The sequence below is a fragment of the Malus sylvestris genome, chromosome 1, assembly GCF_916048215.2.
Source record: "Malus sylvestris chromosome 1, drMalSylv7.2, whole genome shotgun sequence".
In the NCBI taxonomy this organism is placed as follows: Eukaryota; Viridiplantae; Streptophyta; class Magnoliopsida; order Rosales; family Rosaceae; genus Malus; species Malus sylvestris.
Genome location: NC_062260.1, coordinates 29,333,585 through 29,357,490, shown reverse-complemented (window position 1 = coordinate 29,357,490; position 23,906 = coordinate 29,333,585). Strand labels below are relative to the sequence as shown.

Here is a 23,906-nt window from a genome sequence, read left to right as displayed (position 1 = left end):
AACTTCCAGTCCCAAATCAATCGGACGGCGAAGATGCCGATTCCCAATCAATCTAACGGTGAAAAATATCTCAGCCTACCAGTGGGGAGGAAAATATCTACAACCCTGTTGCGGTGGGGCCGGTCTGCCACATCATCGAACCAATCTACGACAAGTGGCCATATATCGATCGAAAGGCGTGGCGTCATTGGCTTCGGCATCTGGTGGTCCAAATTAAAAGAAATCTCTTTTTTTCCCGGGAGATTTTTTGGGTGAGGACAGCTGGCGGGGTGGGCCCGGCGTGGTAGATATTTTTGAGTGCCTTGGGGCGGCGATGGATCTCATGGATAGGATCGAGCCACGTGGAGTGCTAGTGGAGGGAGTCTGATTTGTGGCCTTGCGAGTGGGGCTTGGACCAATGGGGGCATCTTACTTTTCAATTGCGTTTTTCTGTGTACTCTCAATGGGTGTACTCGCTTTCCGATTGGGGATAGGCAAACGTGTGGTTGTTGGCTTCTGATTGGGTTGGCTTCACTCGTTGAACAGTCTTCTGCCAATGTCAAAAAGTTGCTAGCCGCTAGTCGAGGCAGATAAAAACTTGCCTTCTAGAGGATTAAGATGAGGCTTAGGGGATATTTTTTGAATTTTAATTAAATATATTATATAATATATACGTAAAAAAAAACTATATAATTGTATCAGGAATCATAAATTACAAAATATAATGATATATAAATTATAAAGTATTAGAATATTTTAAACACATAGGAAACAAACATATAATGAGTATTCATTTTGATATTCAACAAGTTTTTTACAATTTATTGAAAACATAAAGTGCCAAAAGTAAGTTATCAATGATGCCTCTCTAGGCGAGCTAGATGGACGCTTTGGTGGGTCTAAGCGAGAGCATAGGCGGATCTAGATGCCCTTTTATATTTTTTAAACGAGGCGCATCCCTGGGCAAGGCCTTTTTGAACAATGTAAATAACTTCGGTTATCTTAATCCAACATATATTGATCCCTCCATTAGGAGACTTTAGAGAAATTTTTGCTGGTTAAGTGGTGAAACTAAACTTTTATAGACTTAAAGTCATGGTTAAGATTCTACAGATAGAATTTGTCTCTGAAACTAGAATTGGAAAGAAGGGTGTCAAAAAGTTCTTAAGCCAACACATTATGATACTTTTTGTCCATATGGTACAACTGTGTCCTAAGAAGATAAAACAAGTTCACTTAATATAACATCACTAGGTTAGCAATATCACATGGAGGTTTAGTCATTACACTTAAAAAAAATTTGTTTACACATACGATATTTTACACTAATCTACACTAAAAAAAAAATTAATCTTGGAATATTGGGAATTAGAAAGAAAAAAAAAACCCTAATTCTTCAGTTACTACATTCAAAATTTCAAGATAACAAGACAGCACACAAAGGTATCTAGACATGCAGCTAATGATCCGCATTAGTGGCTCTTAATTCTTCATTATAGCGACTAATATTGTTTGTTTAATGGATAAGGATTAAAGAAAGTTGACTCTTTTTATAGGGCCATGCTAGATGGCGGATTTGGATCCTCTCCTGAGCTAAAGGAGAGGATCCTTTTGACCAGTTATCGTGGATCGTTGGATTTTTATTCAATGGCTACAAATAGGGAGGTCCCTTTAAAGTTATAATAGTTATAATTGTTGAATAAAAATTCAACGGCCCACAATAGCTGGTCAGGAGGATCCTCTCCATTAGCTCAGGAGAGGATCCAAATCCCTAGATGGCATCCACTGATTGAGTCCTCACATTCTCAAAAACATTTGTGTGATTATCGTTTTCACTTTTGATGTAAACCTAGTTTTTTATTTTGGTGGAACGAGTCGTCATTTGCACAAAATATTATCAAACTCTGGTTGGATTTGAGTGCGGTATTTGTAAATGATGGACTAATTAGAATCATAAAATAATCGCATATGCTCTGATGTCGCAATCTTAAATTATTGGAGTGGATTGTGTCTAACCAATCACTTATGCCTTCACTATACCTCATGATTTTCTAGCAAACCCATTATTTATATATGACCCTCTTACGTGGGGGCGAGCTTTGGTGCAACGAAATGTTACTCTTTTGTAATTGAAAAGTCATAGGTTCTAAGTGTGAAAACAGTCTATTTGCAAAGGAAGAGTAAGACTAGATACAATAGGCGCTCTTCCCTAATTTTTGCAAAACGAAAAACCTTATTGGCTTAGGGTCAGCCCCCTTTTATAGCTTCCTTATCATGTTATCATAGACATAATTCCATCAAGTCCGTGGTTACGTGCTAGCAATATAAGTTGGATATCATGGGGAGATATTATTCCTACAAACTAACTTATAAGGTGAAGGTGCTACTGAACATTCCATTAGGCTTCTGTATTCAACGTCCTCATTGGTCTACTCAAGCTATCAGCACTAACACAACAAAAACTCTTTCATTTGTATTAAACATATACAACAACAACAACAACAACAAAGCCTTTTCCCACTAAGTGGGGTCGGCTATATGAATCCTAGAACGCCATTGCGCTCGGTTTTGTGTCATGCCCTCCGTTAGATCCAAGTACTCTAAGTCTTTTCTTAGAGTCTCTTCCAAAGTTTTCCTAGGTCTTCCTCTACCCCTTCGGCCCTGAACCTCTGTCCCGTAGTCACATCTTCGAACCGGAGCGTCAGTCGGCCTTCTTTGCACATGTCCAAATCACCAGAGCCGATTTTCTCTCATCTTTCCTACAATTTCGGCTACTCCTACTTTACCTCGGATATCCTCATTCCCAATCTTATCCTTTCTCGTGTGCCCACACATCCCACGAAGCATCCTCATCTCCGCTACACCCATTTTGTGTACGTGTTGATGCTTCACCACCCAACATTCTCTGCCATACAACATCGCTGGCCTTATTGCCGTCCTATAAAATTTTTCCTTGAGCTTCAGTGGCCTACGACGGTCACACAACACGCCGGATGCACTCTTTCCATCCAGCTCGTATTCTATGGTTGAGATCTCCATCTAATTCTCCGTTCTCTTGCAAGATAGATCCTAGGTAACGAAAACGGTCGCTTTTTGTGATCTTCGCTAGATTGCTCCGGTCATTAGTGTGGATAAGTATATAAATGGATAGAGATAGGAAAGCAAACACAAGATGTACGTGGTTCACCCAGATTGGCTACGTCCACGGAATAGAAGAGTTCTCATTAATTGTGAAGGGTTTACACAAGTACATAGGTTCAAGCTCTCCTTTAGTGAGTACGAGTGAATGATTTAGTACAAATGACATTAGGAAATATTGTGGGAGAATGATCTCGTAATCACGAAACTTCTAAGTATCGGAGTGTGGTGTCGTCTTGACTTGCCTTATCTGTCTCATAGGTAGATGTGGCATCTTCTCTGGAAGTACTCTTCCTCCATCCAGGGGTGGTATCTTTAACTGGTGGAGATGCACAAGGTAATGTATCAATTTCACTTGAACCTTACTTGTAGTTTCAGGCTTGGTCAAGCGCGATACAAACCATGTAGTAGGAGTCCCCCAAGTCGCCGAGCTAGGGGGTCTGCTGAAAGAGGTGACAGACAAGGTAAGCAATCAGAGCTCCGACTGATTGTTCACCTTCTCCCCATCTTGCAGCAGCATGAAGGATAAAGAGAAGAAAAATGAGAAGAGATGATATGAGATACTTTTGCTTTTGAAGAAGTAACTTTCCACAGGCTTATTCTTGAACTGAGCTGGAGGGTTTTCTGGTTTCCTCCAGAGTATAAGGCCGACTGAAGAATTTGAGGGTCAAAACAAGTCCATCAAATCTAGAGTACGTTCCACCCTGCTGATATGGGATACTTTTGCTTTTGACAGAGTAATGGATGTATCGGCACGTGTGCTGTTACGCTTGTCTCCACATGCTTCCTTGTATCCTTCGCACTTGCCCTATCTGTTCCTCAAGCAGATGCGGAATCTTCCCTGGAAACATAAGATGATGAAGATGAGTACTCGAGAGCAATGCCAGGTAAGTAATCAGGTAAGGGGTTCCAGGCAGTCAGTTCCTGGCTGGAAGCTTGATTCCAAGTGCTGACATATTGCTCTCTTTCTCCTTGTCTTGCAGGTAAAAACAAGGCCAAAAGAAAAAACAGGGAAAAAGCATGATATGGGATACTCTTGCTTTTAACCCTGATGATATGAGATATTCTTGCTCTAGTATAGCTTGTTTGCAGAGGTATTATCGGGGGGAAAGAAAGCTGAATATTTCGAAAGGCTTTGTTGGGAGTGCCCTCTCAGATATGATGAAGGGTTGAGCATTTTTGCAGGTCTGCCTGTCCGTTGGGATGGAGGTCGACATATATAGGAGTCTCCCTAACAACAAGTAGTAATGCTATTCCTTTACCCTGCTTGGTCATAGCACGGTAGTGGGAGCTGCCAGTTTCACATGTTTTAACTCTGTCAGAGCACTTTGAAAAAGTGGTCTGTGGTATCTGGCTCTCGAGATTCGGAGAACGATGCCTCTTCGATTTTTGAGAAAGCAATCATGCTGGGGGTCTGACTCTCGAGATTCGGAGAGCAGTGTCTCTTCGATTTTTGAGGAAGTAATCATGTTGGGAGTCTGGCTCTCGAGATTCGGAAGGCGGTGCCTCTTCGATTTTGGAGCAAGCAATCTTGTTGGGAGTGTTGTCTCGAATGTGAGTAAAGGTTAGACATGTTTGCTAGTCTACCTTGCCACGAAGCACAAAGGTTGACACACACGGACTTTCCAATTATCCAGCAATGGTACTGTTCCTTTACCCTCTCTTCGATTTTGAGAAAGTAGTCATGTTGGGAGTCTGGCTCTCGAGATTCGGAGGACGGTGCCTCTTCGATTTTGGAGCAAGCAATCTTGTTGGGACTGTTTTCTCGAATGTGAGTAAAGGTTGGGCATGTTTGCTAGTCTACCTTGCCACGAAGCACAGAGGTTGACACACAGGGACTTTCCAATTATCCAGCAGTGGTACTGTTCCTTTACCCTTGTGGGTAATAATATGGTAGCTAGACCTTCAAAATTTATGTGTCTAAACTTTGTTAGTGCTGTTTCTTTGCTATTCTTTTACCTTTCTTGGTCAGAGCGATGTAGTGGGAGCTGCAAGCTTCACGTGCTCAACTTTGGCAGAGAACTTTGGCAAAGTGATCTGTGGTACCCATGAGTTATTGTTGCGTGTGGGAAGTGGGTGATTGAACAGTAAGATTCATGTGCTTTCTACTTCACCAGAAGTCTTCGACAGAATGCCCATAATTTCTGCAAAGCTGAGTGTGCGTGTGACAGGTGCTGACAAGGCTAGAAAAGTAGATGCCTCTTCGATTTCTGAGATCGGCCCTCGTGGTATCTGAGCAGCCCAGCTTTTGAGAAAGCGAGCGCCTCTTCGATTGATTCGGAGAACGGTGCCTCACCGATTTTTGAGAAAGCAATCATGCTGGGGGTCTGGCTCTCGAGATTCGAGGAGCAGTGTCTCTTCGATTTTTGAGAAAGTAATCATGTTGGGAGAGTAGCTCTCGAGATTCGGAGGGCGGTGCCTCTTCGATTTTGGAGCAAGCAATCTTGTTGGGAGTGTTTTCTCGAATGTGAGTAAAGGTTGGGCATGTTTGCTAGTCTACCTTGCCACGAAGCACAGAGGTTGACACACAGGGACTTTCCAATTATCCAGCAATGGTACTGTTCCTTTACCCTCTTTTCGATTTTTAAGAAAGTAGTCATGTTGGGAGTCTGGCTCTTTAGATTCGGAGGACGGTGTCTCTTCGATTTTGGAGCAAGCAATCTTATTGGGAGTGTTTTCTCGAATGTGAGTAAAGGTTGGGCATGTTTGCTAGTCTACCTTGCCACGAAGCACAGAGGTTGACATACATGGACTTTCCAATTATCCAGCAGTGGTACTGTTCCTTTACCCTTGTGGGTAATAATATGGTAGCTAGACCTTCAAAATTTATGGGTCTAAACTTTGTTAGTGCTGTTTCTTTGCTATTCTTTTACCCTTCTTGGTCAGAGCGATGTAGTGGGAGCTGCAAGCTTCACGTGCTCAACTTTGGCAGAGAACTTTGGCAAAGTTATCTGTGGTACCCATGAGCTATTGTTGCGTGTGGGAAGTGGGTGATTGAACAGTAAGATTCATGTGTTTTCTACTTCCCCAGAAGTCTTTGACAGAATGCCCATAATTTCCGCAAAGCTGAGTGTGCGTGTGACAGGTGCTGACAAGGCTGGAAAAGTAGGTGCCTCTTCGATTTCTGAGATCGGCCCTCGTGGTCTCTAGGGAGCCCAGCTTTTGAGAAAGCGAGCGCCTCTTCGATTTCTGAGATCAGCCTTCGTGGTCTTTGAGCAGCCCAACTTTTGAGAAAGCAAACGGCTCTTCGATTTCTGAGATCAACCCTCGTGATCTCTAAGCAGCCCAACTTTTGAGAAAGCAAACGCCTCTTCGATTTCTGAGCAGGCGCCTCTTTGATTTCTGAAGCTCCGTCGAGTGCAGATTTTTATAGAGGCTGGCATTAAGTTCCAAAGCACACTTGAATCTCCACCAGTAGAAGCTTCATTCTTGCACTTCTAAGATCTTGATTTGTCCGACCTCTTCTCTCTTCAACACCTTTGAAAATGTCTGGCCCCTCCGACCGTCGTTTTGACTTGAACCTTGTTGAAGAGGCAGCCCCGCCTTCTCCAGACAACATATGGCGCCCATCCTTCGTCTCCTCAACTGGTCCTCTTACCGTTGGGGATTCCGTGATGAAGAATGATATGACCGCTGCGGTGGTGGCCAGGAACCTTCTCACTCCCAAAGATAACAGACTACTTTCCAAACGGTCTGATGAGTTAGCTGTTAAGGATTCGCTGGCTCTCAGTGTTCAGTGTGCAGGTTCTGTGTCTAATATGGCCCAACGCCTATTTGCTCGAACCCGCCAAGTTGAATCATTGGCGGCTGAAGTGATGAGTCTCAAACAGGAGATTAGAGGGCTCAAGCATGAGAATAAACAGTTGCACCGGCTCGCACATGACTATGCTACAAACATGAAGAGGAAGCTTGACCAGATGAAGGAAACTGATGGTCAGGTTTTACTTGATCATCATAGATTTGTGGGTTTGTTCCAAAGGCATTTATTGCCTTCGTCTTCTGGGGCTGTACCGCGTAATGAAGCTCCAAATGATCAACCTCTGATGCCTCCTCCTTCTAGGGTTCTGTCCAGTACTGAGGCTCCAAATGATCCCCCTCCGGTGCCTTCTCTTTCTGGGGCTCTACCGACTGCTGAGACTTCTCCTAAGCAACCTTTGTGAAGGCTCCCTCTTGTGTGTTTATTTTGACTCATGTATATGTACATATTTGTAGCTTATCGGGGATATCAATAAATAAGCTTTCCTTCATTTCAACGTATTGTGTTAAATACACCAAAGCCTTCTTCGCTAAGTTCTTTGAATTTTCTTTTGTTGAAGCTTGTATGTTGAAGCTTTCTGAGTGGAGCATGTAGGTTGGGGTAGTGTTCCCTTAAGTTCCCGAGTGAGGAAAACTTCTTGGTTGGAGACTTGGAAAATCCAAGTCACTGAGTGGGATCGGCTATATGAATCTTAGAACGCCATTGTGCTCGATCCTGTGTCATGTCCTTCGTTAGATCCAAGTACTCTAAGTCTTTTCTTAGAGTCTCTTCCAAAGTTTTCCTAGGTCTTCCTCTACCCCTTCGGCCCTGAACCTCTGTCCCATAGTCGCATCTTCTAATCGGAGCGTCAGTAGGCCTTCTTTGCACATGTACAAACCACCGTAACCGATTTTCTCTCATCTTTCCTTCAATTTCGGCTACTCCTACTTTACCCCGGATATTCTCATTCCTAATCTTATCCTTTCTCGTGTGCCCACACATCCAACGAAGCATCCTCATCTCCGCTACACCCATTTTGTGTACGTGTTGATGTTTCACTGCCCAACATTCTGTGCCATACAGCATCGCCGGCCTTATTGCCGTCCTATAAAATTTTCCCTTGAGCTTCAGTGGCATACGGCGGTCACACAACACGCCGGATGCACTCTTCCACTTCATCCATCCAGCTTGTATTCTATGGTTGAGATCTCCATCTAATTCTCCGTTCTTTTGCAAGATAGATCGTAGGTAACGAAAACGGTCGCTCTTTGGTATTTCTTGATCTCCGATCCTCACCCCTAACTCGTTTTGGCCTCCATTTGCACTGAACTTGCACTCCATATATTCTGTCTTTGATCGGCTTAGGCGAAGACCTTTAGATTCCAACGCTTCTCTCCAAAGGTTAAGCTTTGCATTTACCCCTTCCTGAGTTTCATCTATCAACACTATATCGTCTGCGAAAAGCATACACCAAGGAATATCATCTTGAATATGTCCTGTTAACTCATCCATTACCAACGTAAAAAGGTAAGGACTTAAGGATGAGCCTTGATGTAATCCTACAGTTATGGGAAAGCTTTCGGTTTGTCCTTCATGAGTTCTTACGGCAGTCTTTGCTCCTTCATACATATCCTTTATAGCTTGGATATATGCTACTCGTACTCTTTTCTTCTCTAAAATCCTCCAAAGAATGTCTCTTGGGACCCTATCATACGCTTTTTCCAAATCTATAAAGACCATGTGTAAATCCTTTTTCCCATCTCTATATCTTTCCATCAATCTTCGTAAGAGATAGATTGCCTCCATGGTTGAGCGCCCTGGCATGAACCCGAATTGGTTGTCCGAAACCCGTGTCTCTTGCCTCAATCTATGCTCAATGACTCTCTCCCAGAGCTTCATTGTATGACTCATTAGCTTAATACCCCTATAGTTCATGCAATTTTGTACGTCGCCCTTATTCTTGTAGATAGGCACCAAAGTGCTCGTTCGCCACTCATTTGGCATCTTCTTCGTTTTCAAAATCCTATTGAAAAGGTCAGTGAGCCATGTTATACCTGTCTCTCCCAAAACTTTCCACACTTCGATTGGTATATCGTCTGGGCCTATTGCTTTTCTATGCTTCATCTTCTTCAAAGCTACAACCACTTCTTCCTTCCGGATTCGACGATAAAAGGAGTAGTTTCTACACTCTTCTGAGTTACTCAACTCCCCTAAAGAAGCACTCCTTTCATGTCCTTCATTGAAAAGATTATGAAAATAACCTCTCCATCTGTCTTTAACCGCGTTCTCTGTAGCAAGAACCTTTCCATCCTCATCCTTGATGCACCTCACTTGGTTTAGGTCCCTTGTCTTCTTTTCCCTTGCTCTAGCTAGTTTATAGATATCCAACTCTCCTTCTTTGGTATCTAGTCGTTTATACATATCGTCGTAAGCCGCTAACTTAGCTTCTCTGACAGCTTTCTTCGCCTCTTGCTTCGCTTTTCTATACCTTTCACCATTTTCATCGGTCCTCTCCTTGTATAAGGCTTTACAACATTCCTTCTTAGCCTTCACCTTTGTTTGTACCTCCTCATTCCACCACCAAGATTCCTTTTGGTGTGGGGCAAAGCCCTTGGACTCTCCTAATACCTCTTTTGCTACTTTTCGGATACAACTAGCCATGGAATCCCACATTTGGCTAGCTTCCCCCTCTCTATCCCACACACATTGGGTGATTACCTTCTCTTTGAAAATGGCTTGTTTTTCTTCTTTTAGATTCCACCATCTAGTTCTTGGGCACTTCCAAGTCTTGTTCTTTTGTCTTACTCTTTTGATATGTACATCCATCACCAACAAGCGATGTTGATTAGCCACGCTCTCTCCTGGTATAACTTTGCAATCCTTACAAGTTATACGATCCCCTTTCCTCATTAGAAGAAAATCTATTTGTGTTTTTGACGACCCACTCTTGTAGGTGGATAAAAACTTGTATGTCACGAAGACTAATTATCTTGTTCCTTTCTCACTCGTGAAGAGTGGAAAACGAGAATGTACATTCAGATTGCAGGTAAGTTGTTGTTACATGTGGCTCCACTTATTATTGTCATCATGTGCTTCAGAGATATCAAGCTTCCACAAGCAAGCATTTGAGAACCCCTTCTGAGCATATGAGAAACCCTTCTAACCTTCATACCAAAATGCTTATTGTACGTCGTAAAGATGGAAATGCTTGTATACTTCTAGAGTAACAGCACCAGTCGGTCGGGATTAATTTTGAAGGTTTCGTGTCTTGTTGGATCTAACCACTTGTACTACAGAAACTTCCACAGGAGTGCAGTTAATGTATAAATTTTCAGACTCATTCATTCTCTTCCAGAACTATATGTAAACAATCTGATGAAGGTAAACATGCTGCAAGTTTCAGTACAAATTCATTGATGTTGTCAATCTTTGTTTTTCCCTACACTAACAGATCTCATTCTCTTATGTATGCAAAAATGCAGCTTGGATTTGCATCGATCGGGCTAAGTATACACACCGCACACAAATGTACATGATCATGAAAGGAGTAAATAGCAATAGATAATAGCCAGTATCTTAATATGTATGACAATTACGTTATATTGTTACATTAATAGAAAGAGCAAAGCAAAGGAAAGGCTCATAATACCAGTTGGTATGCTTCAAATCAAATGCATGAGCTAACCGCTGCCAATCACCGGTAAAACCAAAGTTTCCACGTACAAAACCACTTGTGCGTTCCTAGCAGGAGTGTTGAGTACAATCCTGCAAATGTCTTGTTCCGGTATATATAATATCAAGTCACCTTTACTCGATTCCATCAAAACTTCATCATCTTCTTCCATAATGGATATAGGCTTCAACCGGATCACATATGGAGGGAAAATCTCCAGACGAATTTTCGCCAAAATAGTCCAAGATTGATCGACCCCATATTCCATCATCACCCATATGGTAAAGCCGGCAGGATGATTTAAATGATCAATGCAGGAAGTGTGAAAGAAGAGACGATCTCCAGTAGTTCCCACTCCCGTCCCCATGGAACATCCTTTATGCTTAATAAGGGAAAAGAAACGAAATTTCTCTTGTGCGAAATCAAAGGACCTGATTGTTGTTCCAGTATTTGTAGAGTTCATATCTGTCCAATGTAGAGCTCCATTTAAGAAGCACCCTCGCATGTATATGTAAGCTTCCATGAGCCCGTTTTGAGTGCAAAGATTGCAACCAATATTCTTTCTTCGGGAGAATTAAAACCGCCCAAAAGGACCTTGTAGTCTTGAGTGGTGGAATCATAGCCGAATCCATAAAAACTTGGCTCCAAGGAAAACAATCGATGTCTGGTAGCTTACGGGCTGTTCTGGTACTAGGGTTCACAAGAGAAGTCTTCTGTTTTCATGCTGAGTGAGACCAGTCATCACGTGGGGGTTCAAGTAGTAGGCAGATGAGGCCATTGAAAGAACCCACAACGGATGAATCGTTGAGACTAGTATCATCTGGAAATTCATCTTCAAGGTCTCTACGTATTGCTGCTGCAGACGCGGAGGCGGAGACGCTGGAGACAACGTACTTCTTCTTCAGTGATAGGTAGTCAACGATTTGGGGAAATCGAGATGGGGGATCACGAAAGTGATGGGGACGTTCAAAGATGATCAAGATATTCTTATTGTTATCGTTGTGGTTTGTACGTCCTCGGTGCTTGGCGATGAAATCGGAAGTGGAGATTAAGGGCACGCCATAACTTGCATACACAACAGAATCGGAGGAGAGATATAACCGGTAGCCATGAAAGTATCTCGACGATTATATCTTCATAGTTGGAGAAGAAGATCGACAATTCTCCACCATCATCCACCATAGTAGTAGAAAACGAATGGCTGAATACTTCAAATCTTATTGATCGATCGTTAGGGTTACACTAATAATATATATATATATATATATGCATATATGAAGTACTATTATATTAGGAATGTGATGGTGTAAATTTTTTAGTACTATATCTCTTAGACCATATATTATCCTATTAAAATTGTAATCTTATAGCAGGATATTCAATTGAGATGTTGAGATATTTTAATTTTTTTTTTTTTACAAATTCAGGAGTATTCCAACAGAATTTTTAAGTGAATTTCTGAAAGTCTAGGTGTATTCAATCAGAATTTTTAATAAGAGTTTATAATATTTCATGTGTATTCAATTAAAAATTAATTTTAAAGGATTATAAAAAGTTAGGGAATTCGAGGAAATAAGAGATATTTCATAATGTATTTTAAGCATTCTAAAATCTCATATATTTCTTGAAAATTCAAAGGATTTCACTCAAAATTTTATACAGAATCTCTAGAAATTAATTAAATAAATTCTATCAAAATTCATAAATTTATAAATTTAATAAAATCATCACAATCTCAATTGAATACACATTTGTTATTGGGCTAGCTACAAAGGCTTGAGTTTTCTAAGTTGTCACATCTCAGCCCGGCCCCTATCACATCTCTGACTCGACTCAACCGTAGTACGATATTGTCCATTTTAGGCCCCGACCACGTCCTCATGATTTTGTTTCTGGGAACTCACACGAGAACTTTCCAATAGTCATCCATCCTGGGAATACTCTCACGCAAACTCGCTTAACTTCGAAGTTTCTACGGAACCCGAAATCAGTGAGCTTCCAAAAAATCTCGTGCTAAGGAAGGATGAGAATATACATATAAGGATCACTCTCTGGACAGAATCTTACATAAGTAGTCAAGAGGGCGATTGTTTTCAGATCTTTCTTTGTGCAAGGGAGGGTCTAGATATAGGGAATTCTTAGAGCCGCGTAATGTTTTAAAGAGAACGACGCCTAACTATCAAATCAATGCCGCCAAAGCGGTGGAAGAATGCGATTGTTCTCTCGATTTCTTCAACTGACTTGAGACAATGCCTTGTACAGATTAACCTTGTTGAGAACATCGAATATCTTGTCAAAAGGGAACGCCGCGGTGAGGAAGCATCTGACTTTCTGATCCAAAACCCACCAAGAATCTTGCTTCCACTGTCCCGAAGCTGCGACGGCTCAATCTTCCCTTCCAAATCGTCGAGCACAAGTTGCAGAAACGGACCAATTTCCTCAGCAGTTAACAAACTTGGGGATTTTATAATCAACTGAGAAAGCACGAGGCCGTCGATTCAAAAAGAACGGAAGGAATGAATCCGAGAACGCAGTGAACCCAAAGGTATCGAGCCAAAGCTGGATTCTTGTTAAAAAGCACTTGGCTTTCTTCCTCCCTGGCACAAGTTATAACGATTAGAATCTTGTAGAGTTGCTTACGTACTTCGGCGACAGCATTGAAGGGCACGGAAGGTTGGAAGTGAAAGCGGTGAGAAATGAGCGGTAGCCGGAGGAGGAGGAGGAGCTAGTTAAAATGAAAAGAGAGAATCCGAGGAGGAAGAAGAAGCGGGAAAAGGATGAGCGAACAAAGCGTACACAGCGGCCATTTTCCTGATTAAAAAAAAAAAAAACCTTTAACCCATATTTATTTTAATGAAAAATTATATTTTTATATTAAAAAATCAATCAAGATATTATTCATTTTACTTTTTATTTTATCGTTTTCGTTAAAATTCAAAATTTTTAAGTTATTTTCATCAATTTTCCTTACAAAAAAATCATTTCTTCTCAACGTTTAGATAGACTGAGCTTTTGTTTACAGTCGTTTGCGGCTTTTGAACCCAATAGGATTTCAATACAGCCAGAAACCAATGACATTATAGGCCCAATGATTATCTAAATTGATTGATTAAATTAAAGAAGAATTGTGAGCAAAAAAAAATATAGGCCTTGAGCTGCGTAGAAGGAGAAAAGAGGCGTGTTTAATCATTTCCCATTTCGTATCAGTAGGTTTGCAAAACTTTTAAAACTATAAACTCCTTCTGGGGAAAATAGCTTCTACTATGATATTTGTTTCAGGCACCGTGATCATCGGCACCGCCATCTCGAAGCCCTGTGCGTGACCGAACCTCCACCACTCTTTCTAGAGGGAGATGACATGTTCAACTGAATCTTTGCACTTAAAGAAAGACCGCTGGTACCATCATATTACGTTGTTGCATTGCCGATAGTTAGCTCTTTCTGGTGCAAAACTCTTTTTCCGGTCTCTGGTCAATCAAGCTTTGTATTGTTTTTGGCTGTCCTTGAGACACTTCCTATGAAGCTTTCCTCCTTTTTTACTATCTGTAGGAATGCCTTTAATACATATAACAGAGGAGCCACGCTTTTCCAAAGTTCTCATTGTTCGGTTGAAAGGAAACCTGCATGACATTCAACGAGAAGAATAAATACGTAGGTGCATACAGGCAGCAACACAGAATGGTTAAATCAGATTGTAGTTTCAAGTGCACTTGCCCTTTTCTTCTATCTTTGGTTTTATTATCCGGCAGGTATTTGCCGAATTCTTCCCCTCTGTCATTAAGATTATCTAGCATGTCATTTTGCGGCTTCTGTCCCTGAACAATGAAGCAAGGGCAACAAGCTTACATTTCTTAGTTTCATAATAACATGAACAGAAACTCTACGAATCTACGATTATGGCATCAAATTGTATGCAACATATCAGAAAAAAACACAGATTAGTTTCTGTCCTGCCGTGATTCGTACTTATTTATGTTAAGCAACAACTGCATACTAAATTCAGAATTGGAACATAAAATCTAATCAATTATTCATCATAACAGTTGAATCGAAAACCTTTAGGTGGAGCCGGCTACATCCAAAGCATTTAAAGGGTGCGAAAACAGAAAGATTCAGAGACCATGCATGCTCTCCGAAGAACTTGCAGCATTCTACTTTACATGGCCTTAAAGCAGATATACAAATTATTCACCGTTACAGATGCATCAGTTAGAGTGCTATCCTTTCACCTTCCATACTGATAATTGTCATTAATATAATAACAAAGCGCAATGAGATTAACTGATTAGAACTCCTAATAACACAAATGGTAAAAGGAAGGAGTGCTCTAAATGTAACCAAAAGAATACAAAAGCCGGAGAAGTAATCGGGCACAATTCAATGTTAAACTTATCGATTTCAGTTTACCAAATTACTAGAAAAATGCCTAAACCACGAATATGAAACAACCATGACTGAAAGATTAACTAGAAGATATATACAACTCTATGAATGTAATCACAGTATAAGCATTTACAGATGAAGAGAAAGCAATGACGATACTAAATCATTAAATCGAAACAGAAAAACACATGCAATCACAAGCTATAGATAGGAATTAGGAACCATCACAAAATTAACAAATTAATCAAGCCAGAATCTTAGTATCTTACTTCATGAATGGAGTTGAGAGCTATACATTCATCCCCACCAGCTTCAACATCCAAAGCCGAAACTGAAACCTTAGCTTTCTTTTTGTCAATGTCATCACCAACATGTTCCTCATCAACCACCTTCCTCTTATGTCTCCCTGAGCTCCTCCCCTTGACCTTCTTCTCCCTAACTTTCCACACATTCTTCCTCCTAAACACCAACTTATCCGTCTTCCAAACCCCGCAGCTCGTATCGATCACCGTCACTTCGCTTCTCGAATACCCTTTCATCTCCCCCTTATCTTCCTCCTCCTCCTCCTCCTCCCCCTCACATTCCCCACCACCCACATTCCCTCCTACTTCATTCTTCTTCTTCTTCTTCTTCTTCCCCACCAAGCTGCTGTTATCGGACGCCGACTTGTCGACGGCATTTTCGACATTCCGCTCGCAGCCGGAGCTCTTCTCTTCCGCTGCATTTGCAGTGGCGTCGCCATTGGAGTTGGTCGAGGAAGCGACACAGACTCTGGGGTTTGCTTGCTTTCTAGGAATCTTTTTCCCAGAAATTTTAGAGCTTTCGTCGGCGCCGCCCATGAAAAATAGCTCCGACAGAACATTGCTCATCATCCCGATGATTGCCCCTCTCTGCTCGTCTCGGTTGGGGAACGATGTTTCGTAGCGATTATCGACTCGGTCCGAATCCGGGCGAGTCGAATCTGTGGATGGTGAGACAAAATTGGGATTCGGGAATTCCGAGGAAGAGCTTAGGTTTCGGGTAAGGAAGTGGTCGAGGTCGGAACTCTCGCAGGTGGGGAAGCCCTTGTTGGACCGGAGCCGGTTCAGCCAGTTCGACCCGGACTTGGTCGCTGGCACGGAACAGAGCATTGCTGTGGGGACGGATCTGAAAGGCCAGGTGGGTGGAGCTCGACGGGCTTTGACTGTCGGGAGTTGCAGCCGGATATGGAGAGAAATAAGGTTTTCTGGGTTCGAATTCTGAAAGCTTGAAACTTGAAACGACCGTGGCGGCAGGTGAAGTTGCTTTTACTTTTACTATCATACATGAAACACGTGGGGCTTTGTAAGTACTATTTCATAGGCCAAGGGTTTCAATTTCAAGTAGGATCGTCACTTGATTTGGTCTCACTTCGTTGGATTTGTTGAAGACATGGTAATTAATTGCATATACTATTGTCTAATGTCATTTTAAACTCCAAATTACTTGATAAGAGAGATGAAAAATGAATATATTGAAGAAATAGTTAAAAAAAAAATTATATCTTTAAACGCGAGAGATCATCAGTTCAAACTGAAGAATAGGCAAGACCAAATCAGTGAACGGATGACGCGCTTTGTGTATACAATCAGACAATTAAGTGCTTTGATCATCCGTACTTAAGAAATTCTCCTAACTCAACCCTACATGAGAATACAAAAAGATCAAACCTTTGGATTAAGTAAAAAAAATGTTGATGCATCAAATACACTTAATGCACACTCCCAAATGCAGTCTTCATGTTCCCATCGCAACACTATGCATCTAAATCATATACTCAATTCATAAAGGTTATGAAGACCCCATCAATTAAGGGAATATAACTGCAATATGCATAATTAGTTGATATCAACCATGTATCTCACACAACTAAGAATGCAGGGCCAAAATCAAAGATGGCTTCCCCATCCTTAATTTTCGTATTTGCATAATTTTGTTCTATTTGCTATCGAGTATCACCGTAAAAGAATGTAAAAGGGAGATCGTACAAGGTCGATTCTATGAATATAATATGGTCTTATATGTGCATTATTAATGGCAGCTTTGGAACGTACTTCTACGGGAGGAACATCGTACATTCGATTTTTCGATAGATTGACAAGTTTTAACAAGGATGCAGTGTTGGTAATTTTTTTTTAACTTGACAAAATTTCTGGACTCAAATGTTTGTCAACATTCTGAATTAGTGCAAGTTGATGTAGCTAGCTAAACGTTATGTTGGAATCCTCCGCCTGCCTGATATTTTTGTAATACTAGTACCTTGCAATAGCCGACCCCACTTAGTGGGAAAAGGCTTTGTTGTTGTTGTTGTAGTACCTTGCAAGTATACTTAATTTTCTAGAGAAAGATACGTGTGTATTATATAATGTCGTAAGAAAAATCGCCATCAAGCAAATAAAACCGCAAAGGTAATGAAATCAGAAAGCTAACACGTGAACAACACAATTACATCTTCTAGCTAATTGCCAAGCTAAAATCTTTTGATAGGTAAGTGAGAGCAACATCAACGTACAACATTTTGAAATTTTTATCAGTTTCAAACAAAATTTGGAATAGAATTGTTCATCAATTGCCTAAAGAGAAAAAAGAACACAACGGATATGAAAACCTCTAGTCGAACAAGCTGAATCCCATGTCATCATCGCTCTCTTCCCTTAGTCCTTCCTCCAAATACAGAAACGGAAAATTTAGATAACAAGTATCATCCTTTACTGTCAAGGCAAGTCGAAGTTTGGAGACTCATAGAACATAACATACAAACTACAACGCTATCGGCCTATAAGTCTACCGAGGAAAGCAAATGCCAAAGCATCACAGTATCATCAAAACTTGAATTCGAAAGTCCTCAATCATCAAAACTCTCAAGTGTCTATAATTAACAATAAACAGAGATGGTATTCTCTCCTTCTTCTCCTCGACTGCAGGAGCAGCGGCGCTGGTAGCACCACCTGCATGACGCGGCACAAAGTAATCAAATAGGTTTACCAACGTCATCTCTTGAAGAACAAGTCTGGAATCTACTAGAAAATTGAGAGAAATTGCAAGGGGTTGAACTGATTGATGATTGGATGAATACAATTGATACATCCATATGACTTAAATAAAGATTACAACTGCTAAGAACAACTCGAAGAAATCTAGGAATTAAAACAACATTAATTAAACATTAATCGGATGGAAATATAAAGGTTTGATTTTTATTACAAAACTTTAAACACTGTTTTGGAGGCTGAAACGATTATGGATGACCAACGAGGCAGTTTGTTTGACTTGTGTCTTCATTCCCTTTCCGAAAAGGTGTCACCGATCCAAATCGAAATTCAAACGCCAAATCTGCAAATTCTCACTGCTTCTTTTTGTTTTATAATGGTCCATTTCCTCTTCAGTTCATTTTTTCATTTGTTCTAAATCACTGTGCACCAGCCGATCGAAGCAGTCACAGCTACTGGAGTTGAACAAACGGTAACGCAAGCATTCAAGAAAAGGTCCTCAAGGTTTCTCTTTTCTGCGAGCTTGGCAAAGAGGCTAGGCCAGTGTGATTCCACCGACACATTAGCAGATTTCACAAGGCGGCGATCTTCTCAGCCTATTACAATTCGTTTGTAAAATAAATTTCAAAACAAAACTTTTAAATACTACAAAACGAATAATCTAACTGGTCTACCCTATTTGTAAGTTTCGACGTGCAATAAAACAGAACCCAAACAACAATGGACCTTTCAAACGGATGGGGCTGGTTATATTCTCAAGGTCGTATTGATAGATTGTGAGATGTCAGGGATTGGACAATGGATGATTTCACCCAGAGAATGATATATGAGACGGAAGTGAAGTTGTTCTTGACATTAACTAATTTAATGTCTTTGGTTTTGTACGATGATCAACAATGGGCAGTTTTGGAGTTTCGAGAAGTCAGTCCAACCTATGATGACTAAAATCATAGGGTTTGATTGTGGTTATTGCATGGAGAGGTCTTCACACGTTGTACACGTCTCTGTGTAAAGATCCTGAAGACTATACTGATATTCAGTTGTGGTCATATTATGCTAACCATAACATCCGACCTATCCAACCCCACCTGCATCCGGCCCATATTCGATGGTATCATCAACGATGTGATCTGCCACATCTTACTGCTGTTTTAGTTGTAAAGGACACGGAGTTAGGTCCTAATGGGGGCAGATTCTAGCATATAACTGAAGATATATGGTTAGACAGAGAGGGATATACTCCAGAGACACCCATATCACTTCTTGGTCACCTGGTCCTGCCTGAATTTTAAGATTATCAAGTGCTTTTGTGTATACGACATTTTTCAGTATGCTCCGAGTATATTATATACTGAGGTTTTTATTCCTAGAATCCTTGGTTGAGGATCCAATGTTATAAATTTCAGTATATATGCCAACAGAAGCATAGTAGATTTTTCGTGTATATATATTATGGGACACTTTGGATGCGGTCCCTAACTATCAATATTCTTTGATTGAAACCTTGTTAGTTTTTAGTTTTTGATTGAGGTCCTTGACATTAATGTAATAATGTAAGTTACTATATTTTTTTAATTAAAAATTAAAAATTGAAATTTGTAATTGTTTATATTAATGAGATTTTAAATAAAACCCATAATTTATGGGATTAAAAATAATAAAATATAAATTATACTCTCTATTATATTGTGTGTGTTTATATATATATATACATATATGTATGGGTACATTAACCAAAATTAACAAAAAAAGTTATTGTACCAAAACATGGATACATTCTCAAATCAACGAAAAAGAATGTACCCATATAAGTTTAAACATGAATTAAAAAATTTGAATGGATTTTATATTAAAAAAAGGGTACATTTTACATATAACAAATTGATATATTTGAGAATGGGTACATTTAAGATTAAAAAAATTGAAAAATTATATAAATGGGTACATTTAAGATTAAAAAATTGAGAATCTTTTTATATATAAAAAAAAACTAATAGGTACAAACTTAATTTAATTTAATTTTTTATTATTTTGGAAATGTTTGAATTGAAAATTAATTAGAAGTTTAATAGAGGTGTGAGTATTAAACCCTAAATTAATTACTAATTTTTATATTAAAAAATTATATAATAAACAAGTAAATTCATTATCACATTAATGCTAGGGACTTGAATCAAAATTTGAGAACTAATAAGGTCTTAATCAATGAACAATAAAAACTAGGGACCGGATACTAATTTTTCCTATATTATATATATAGATGGGACATTTTTAAAAAATAGAAAACTTCATTTTAATCCTTAAAAAATATGAGTTTTAGACTATAACCTTGCGTAAGATTAAAATCCAATTTTAGTCTCTAGTACATTTAAGTTTAACCATCTCATTTATTAGTTATATTTATATTTTAATGTCTACATTTAGGCAACTAATTTTTTTTATAATATATAGTCCGATAACAATTTTGTACGTTGTTCATTTAGGTACATTAATATATTTGAATATTTCTGTATATCCATCGATATAAACATATAGGTACATTAATTCATCGATACAAACATATACATGCATTTCAGTACATACATTTTGGTAAATACATTTGAGTTTTTTTTTTTTAGTACAATGATATATTTTACACTAAGGCTAGGGGGTTCGGCTAATCCACACAATGGACAACTTAATTTGGTATCGAATTCGTCATCCACGAGATTCGAACCTAATACCTCTCATTTGAGTATTGACTTTTAGATACATTAATTCAATATACTACATTTCGGTATGTACATTTTGGTACGTATATTTTGTTGCATACATTTCGATACATTAATTCAATATAATACATTTCGGTACGTATATTTTGGTATGTACATATCGGTACATACGTTTCGGTATGTATATTTTGGTACGTACATTTCGGTACGTATATTTTGGTACGTACATTTTGGTACTTATATTTCGGTACGTACATTGTGGTACATATATTTCGGTATGTACATTTTGGTACATACATTTTGGTATTGATATTTAGGTACATTAATTCAATATAATACATTTCGGTACATAGATTTAGGTTCATTATAATATATTTCGGTACAATCATGTCGGTACATATATTTCGATACAAAAAAGTCAATAATATATATTTTGGCACAGTACAATCATATATTTATATATTTTGTATCACAAATTTCTTTTAATATTTTCTCATTTATGTTCATTTATAATTAAAGAACTAAATATGTGCATATTAATAAAATTAAAATTTAATGTGGAGAGATTAAATAAAAATACACATTAAATAACAAAAATTGAATATAAATTTTGATAAAAGTACATTTCAAATGATTAAATTGAATATATAATCTAGCATCATGTTTTTATTTTTAAATTTTAATCTTTTGCAAAAACTAATGTTCAAAAACCTCAAAACAAATGTACCTTATTGCCTTGATGTGGCATGTTCAACCATCCAATGTCAATAAGCATATAAACGTGTTATAGATTATTAGCATTTCATATCATATTATCAACTATGTTGACGTGTCAATTATTTAGTTCTTGATCTGTTTGTCAATAAAAATCAAGGTGAAAAGTAAATAACAAGGTGACAAGGTGTTATTAATATTGAATGGCACGGGACACAAAAATCTTCTCATAAAGCAGGATACTAAACAGTAGTAGTTGATGGCGCTCTTTGAACTTGAATCAGTGCGGGTAAACTTAGTAATGGGTGGTTGAGAGCCTGCAAGTATTTTTGAATTTCATTAACAAAAATAGAGTAGATGTCTAGTCTAATCTCTCTTGGGAGGGTTGTCTGGTGGGGTGGTTGAAAGCCTGCAACTTGGATAAATTTTGACATATTTGTTACATGGTTATATATGAATAAAAGAGTAAGTAGCATATATCGATTTTTTTCAAGAACCCACAGACAGATGCCCTCTTCTTCTTTTTTTTCTCTGAACTCACAACACTGGAGTTGTAGAAAAAAAAAAGTATTTCTTTTGTGAAAATTCATGACGTTGTTGGTATGATACGACCAAATATGTAAGATTTCATGTCGGCTAGAATAGTAGTTTAGCCTTTGGCTACGATCACATAGTCATAAATTAGCCTTCGGCTACGATCACATGATCATAGTTTAGCCTTCGCTACGATTATATGGTATTCGACCATGGGTTTAGGGTTTTCAACCCTCGTTATTGGGCTTTCAGCATATTTTCGACATTTGGGTTTTGCGTCCTAAATTTATGCTTGTTCTTGAGCCCTTTTGACCCCATTCAATCTTGGGTTTCAACTTTAGTTCGATCTTTAACCTATTCGATCTTGGGTTTTCAACACATGTTTTGTTTTACCTTATGGACTTACAGAAATTTGAGCGGAAATAGCATGCAAGGGTCCATTCCTTCTCACTTGGAAAGTTAAGAAGCTTAAAAGTACTGTAAGTGCAGCTCACATATTCTCTTTCAGATAGTGTTAGTGTTTTATTTTATGTTTTTTTCCTGGACAGCGTACCCAAAGTTTGTGGTTACGACAGATCAATTCCATATTTAAAAAAATGCTCCTTCCTTGGCAGGGACTTGTCGTTCAATTCCTTGAATGGGTCAATTCCTGAATCGCTTGGACAATTGGCCTCATTGCAAACACTGTAAGAAATATTATAACGCAACTTATAGTTGTATGAAACCAAAATGTTTAGGAAAAAGACTCTTAATGTAAGTTGTTTTGTTGCAGTAATGTCAATCGCAATTCTCTCTCTGGAAAGGTCCCATCTGCTCTAGCCAGGCTTTTGCACGGAGCGAGCTTCAAGCAAGAATTAAACACTATTAATCTGCATGCATTTTGGGCTCTTGCATATGTTAACATAAAAAGAAGTGTATGTATACTCATCCTGAACTCCATATTTGGTTTTGATACAGTTTCAATGATAATCATGGATTATGCGGTATATCGGGACTACCTGCGTGTGGGCAACACCTCACTGCCAGAGCAAAGATTGGAATTGGGCTTGTTGTTTGTGCTGTCTTACTACTTATTGTTATAGGCTCCATATGTTGTTAGAAAAGGCGGCTGAACATCCATACAGTACAACAAATTGCAGGTACTAAGGATGTCGATATTGATCTTTTAGCAAAATCCGATTGTATAAGACGGGTCTTAATAATTAATGAACGTACTTGAAATTACATTACTTCCTTGCATGTTACATTACAACTGCTGGAAGGCATTAGCATGAATTACACTAACTTTTTCAAATTGTGATCTGCCTTTCCTTGTGTAGCAAGCAAGACACATTCCGCATGCACAGGCGGGGACACATTTCGCACCTGACATTGAACTGAGCAGGCAGTACACGCATTTGTCACCTGAAATTGAGATGAGCAAGCTGTATATTCATCGCATCCGATCTAGAACGGCATCAGAGACGGGGCCTATTTTGCGACAACGTTCCAGGAGTGTTTAGATGGGCCGTAAAGTCACTTACAGAAGATCAGATTCCTCATGGTCCAACTCTTTCCTCTTCTTTCCAGTTTTTGTAAATATTTGTAACACTAAACGGAAGTGATGCATATGGACTTTGTGTCCCTTGATAAACCTGATAAATCTGTCTTCCAAGTCAGCAATCCTTGTCACATGATTGCCCAAGTCATCAATCCTCTTCGTGAAGTTTGAATTGATGGATTCCCGCTCACCATGACAAAGCTACAGTTTGGATAACAATCACACTTTTCGAAAGGTAGAGAAGAAGCAAAGCCCTACTTAATCTTAGACTCACTCGTAGCCGTGTAATTCAATAATCAGTTCGTATGTTTGTAATTTTGAATTGATTTGTGCTTAGAGATAGGTTTATACTATAACAGTCTAATCTTGTAAAGCTATATATAATCCAAGTGAAGACAAGCTCAGATTAACTGAGTTGAGCTTATTCAATCAGTATTGCAAAACCCTAGTTTAAGTTCTTTCATACTTAAGCAAGGTGGAAAAGGTGCTC

General features: G+C 39.1%; 1 protein-coding gene and 1 pseudogene across 1 annotated transcript; both read right to left on the bottom strand.

Annotated features, from left to right (window-relative positions):
* Positions 1-10,948: 10,948 nt before the first annotated feature.
* Positions 10,949-13,830, bottom strand: LOC126615482 (uncharacterized; annotated as a pseudogene).
* On the bottom strand, positions 13,706-16,186 carry LOC126625162 (uncharacterized). Its single transcript, XM_050294247.1, has 3 exons — positions 15,179-16,186; positions 14,241-14,341; positions 13,706-14,146 (listed from the first exon to the last, which is right to left on the bottom strand). Exons 1-3 carry the CDS (start codon positions 16,037-16,039, stop codon positions 14,002-14,004), a joined length of 1,107 nt encoding a protein of 368 aa, XP_050150204.1. The 5' UTR covers positions 16,040-16,186; the 3' UTR covers positions 13,706-14,001.
* Between the last annotated feature and the right edge of the window lie 7,720 nt (positions 16,187-23,906).

Excerpts from the sequence above, each read along its gene's own strand:
- LOC126625162 (XM_050294247.1), bottom strand. The coding sequence starts at position 16,039 with ATGCTCTGTTCCGTGCCAGCGACCAAGTCCGGGTCGAACTGGCTGAAC. Across the intron at positions 14,342-15,178 it reads CTCTCAACTCCATTCATGAA|GGACAGAAGCCGCAAAATGA; the intron begins GTAAGATACTAA and ends TTCATTGTTCAG. Across the intron at positions 14,147-14,240 it reads ACCAAAGATAGAAGAAAAGG|GTTTCCTTTCAACCGAACAA; the intron begins GCAAGTGCACTT and ends AATGTCATGCAG.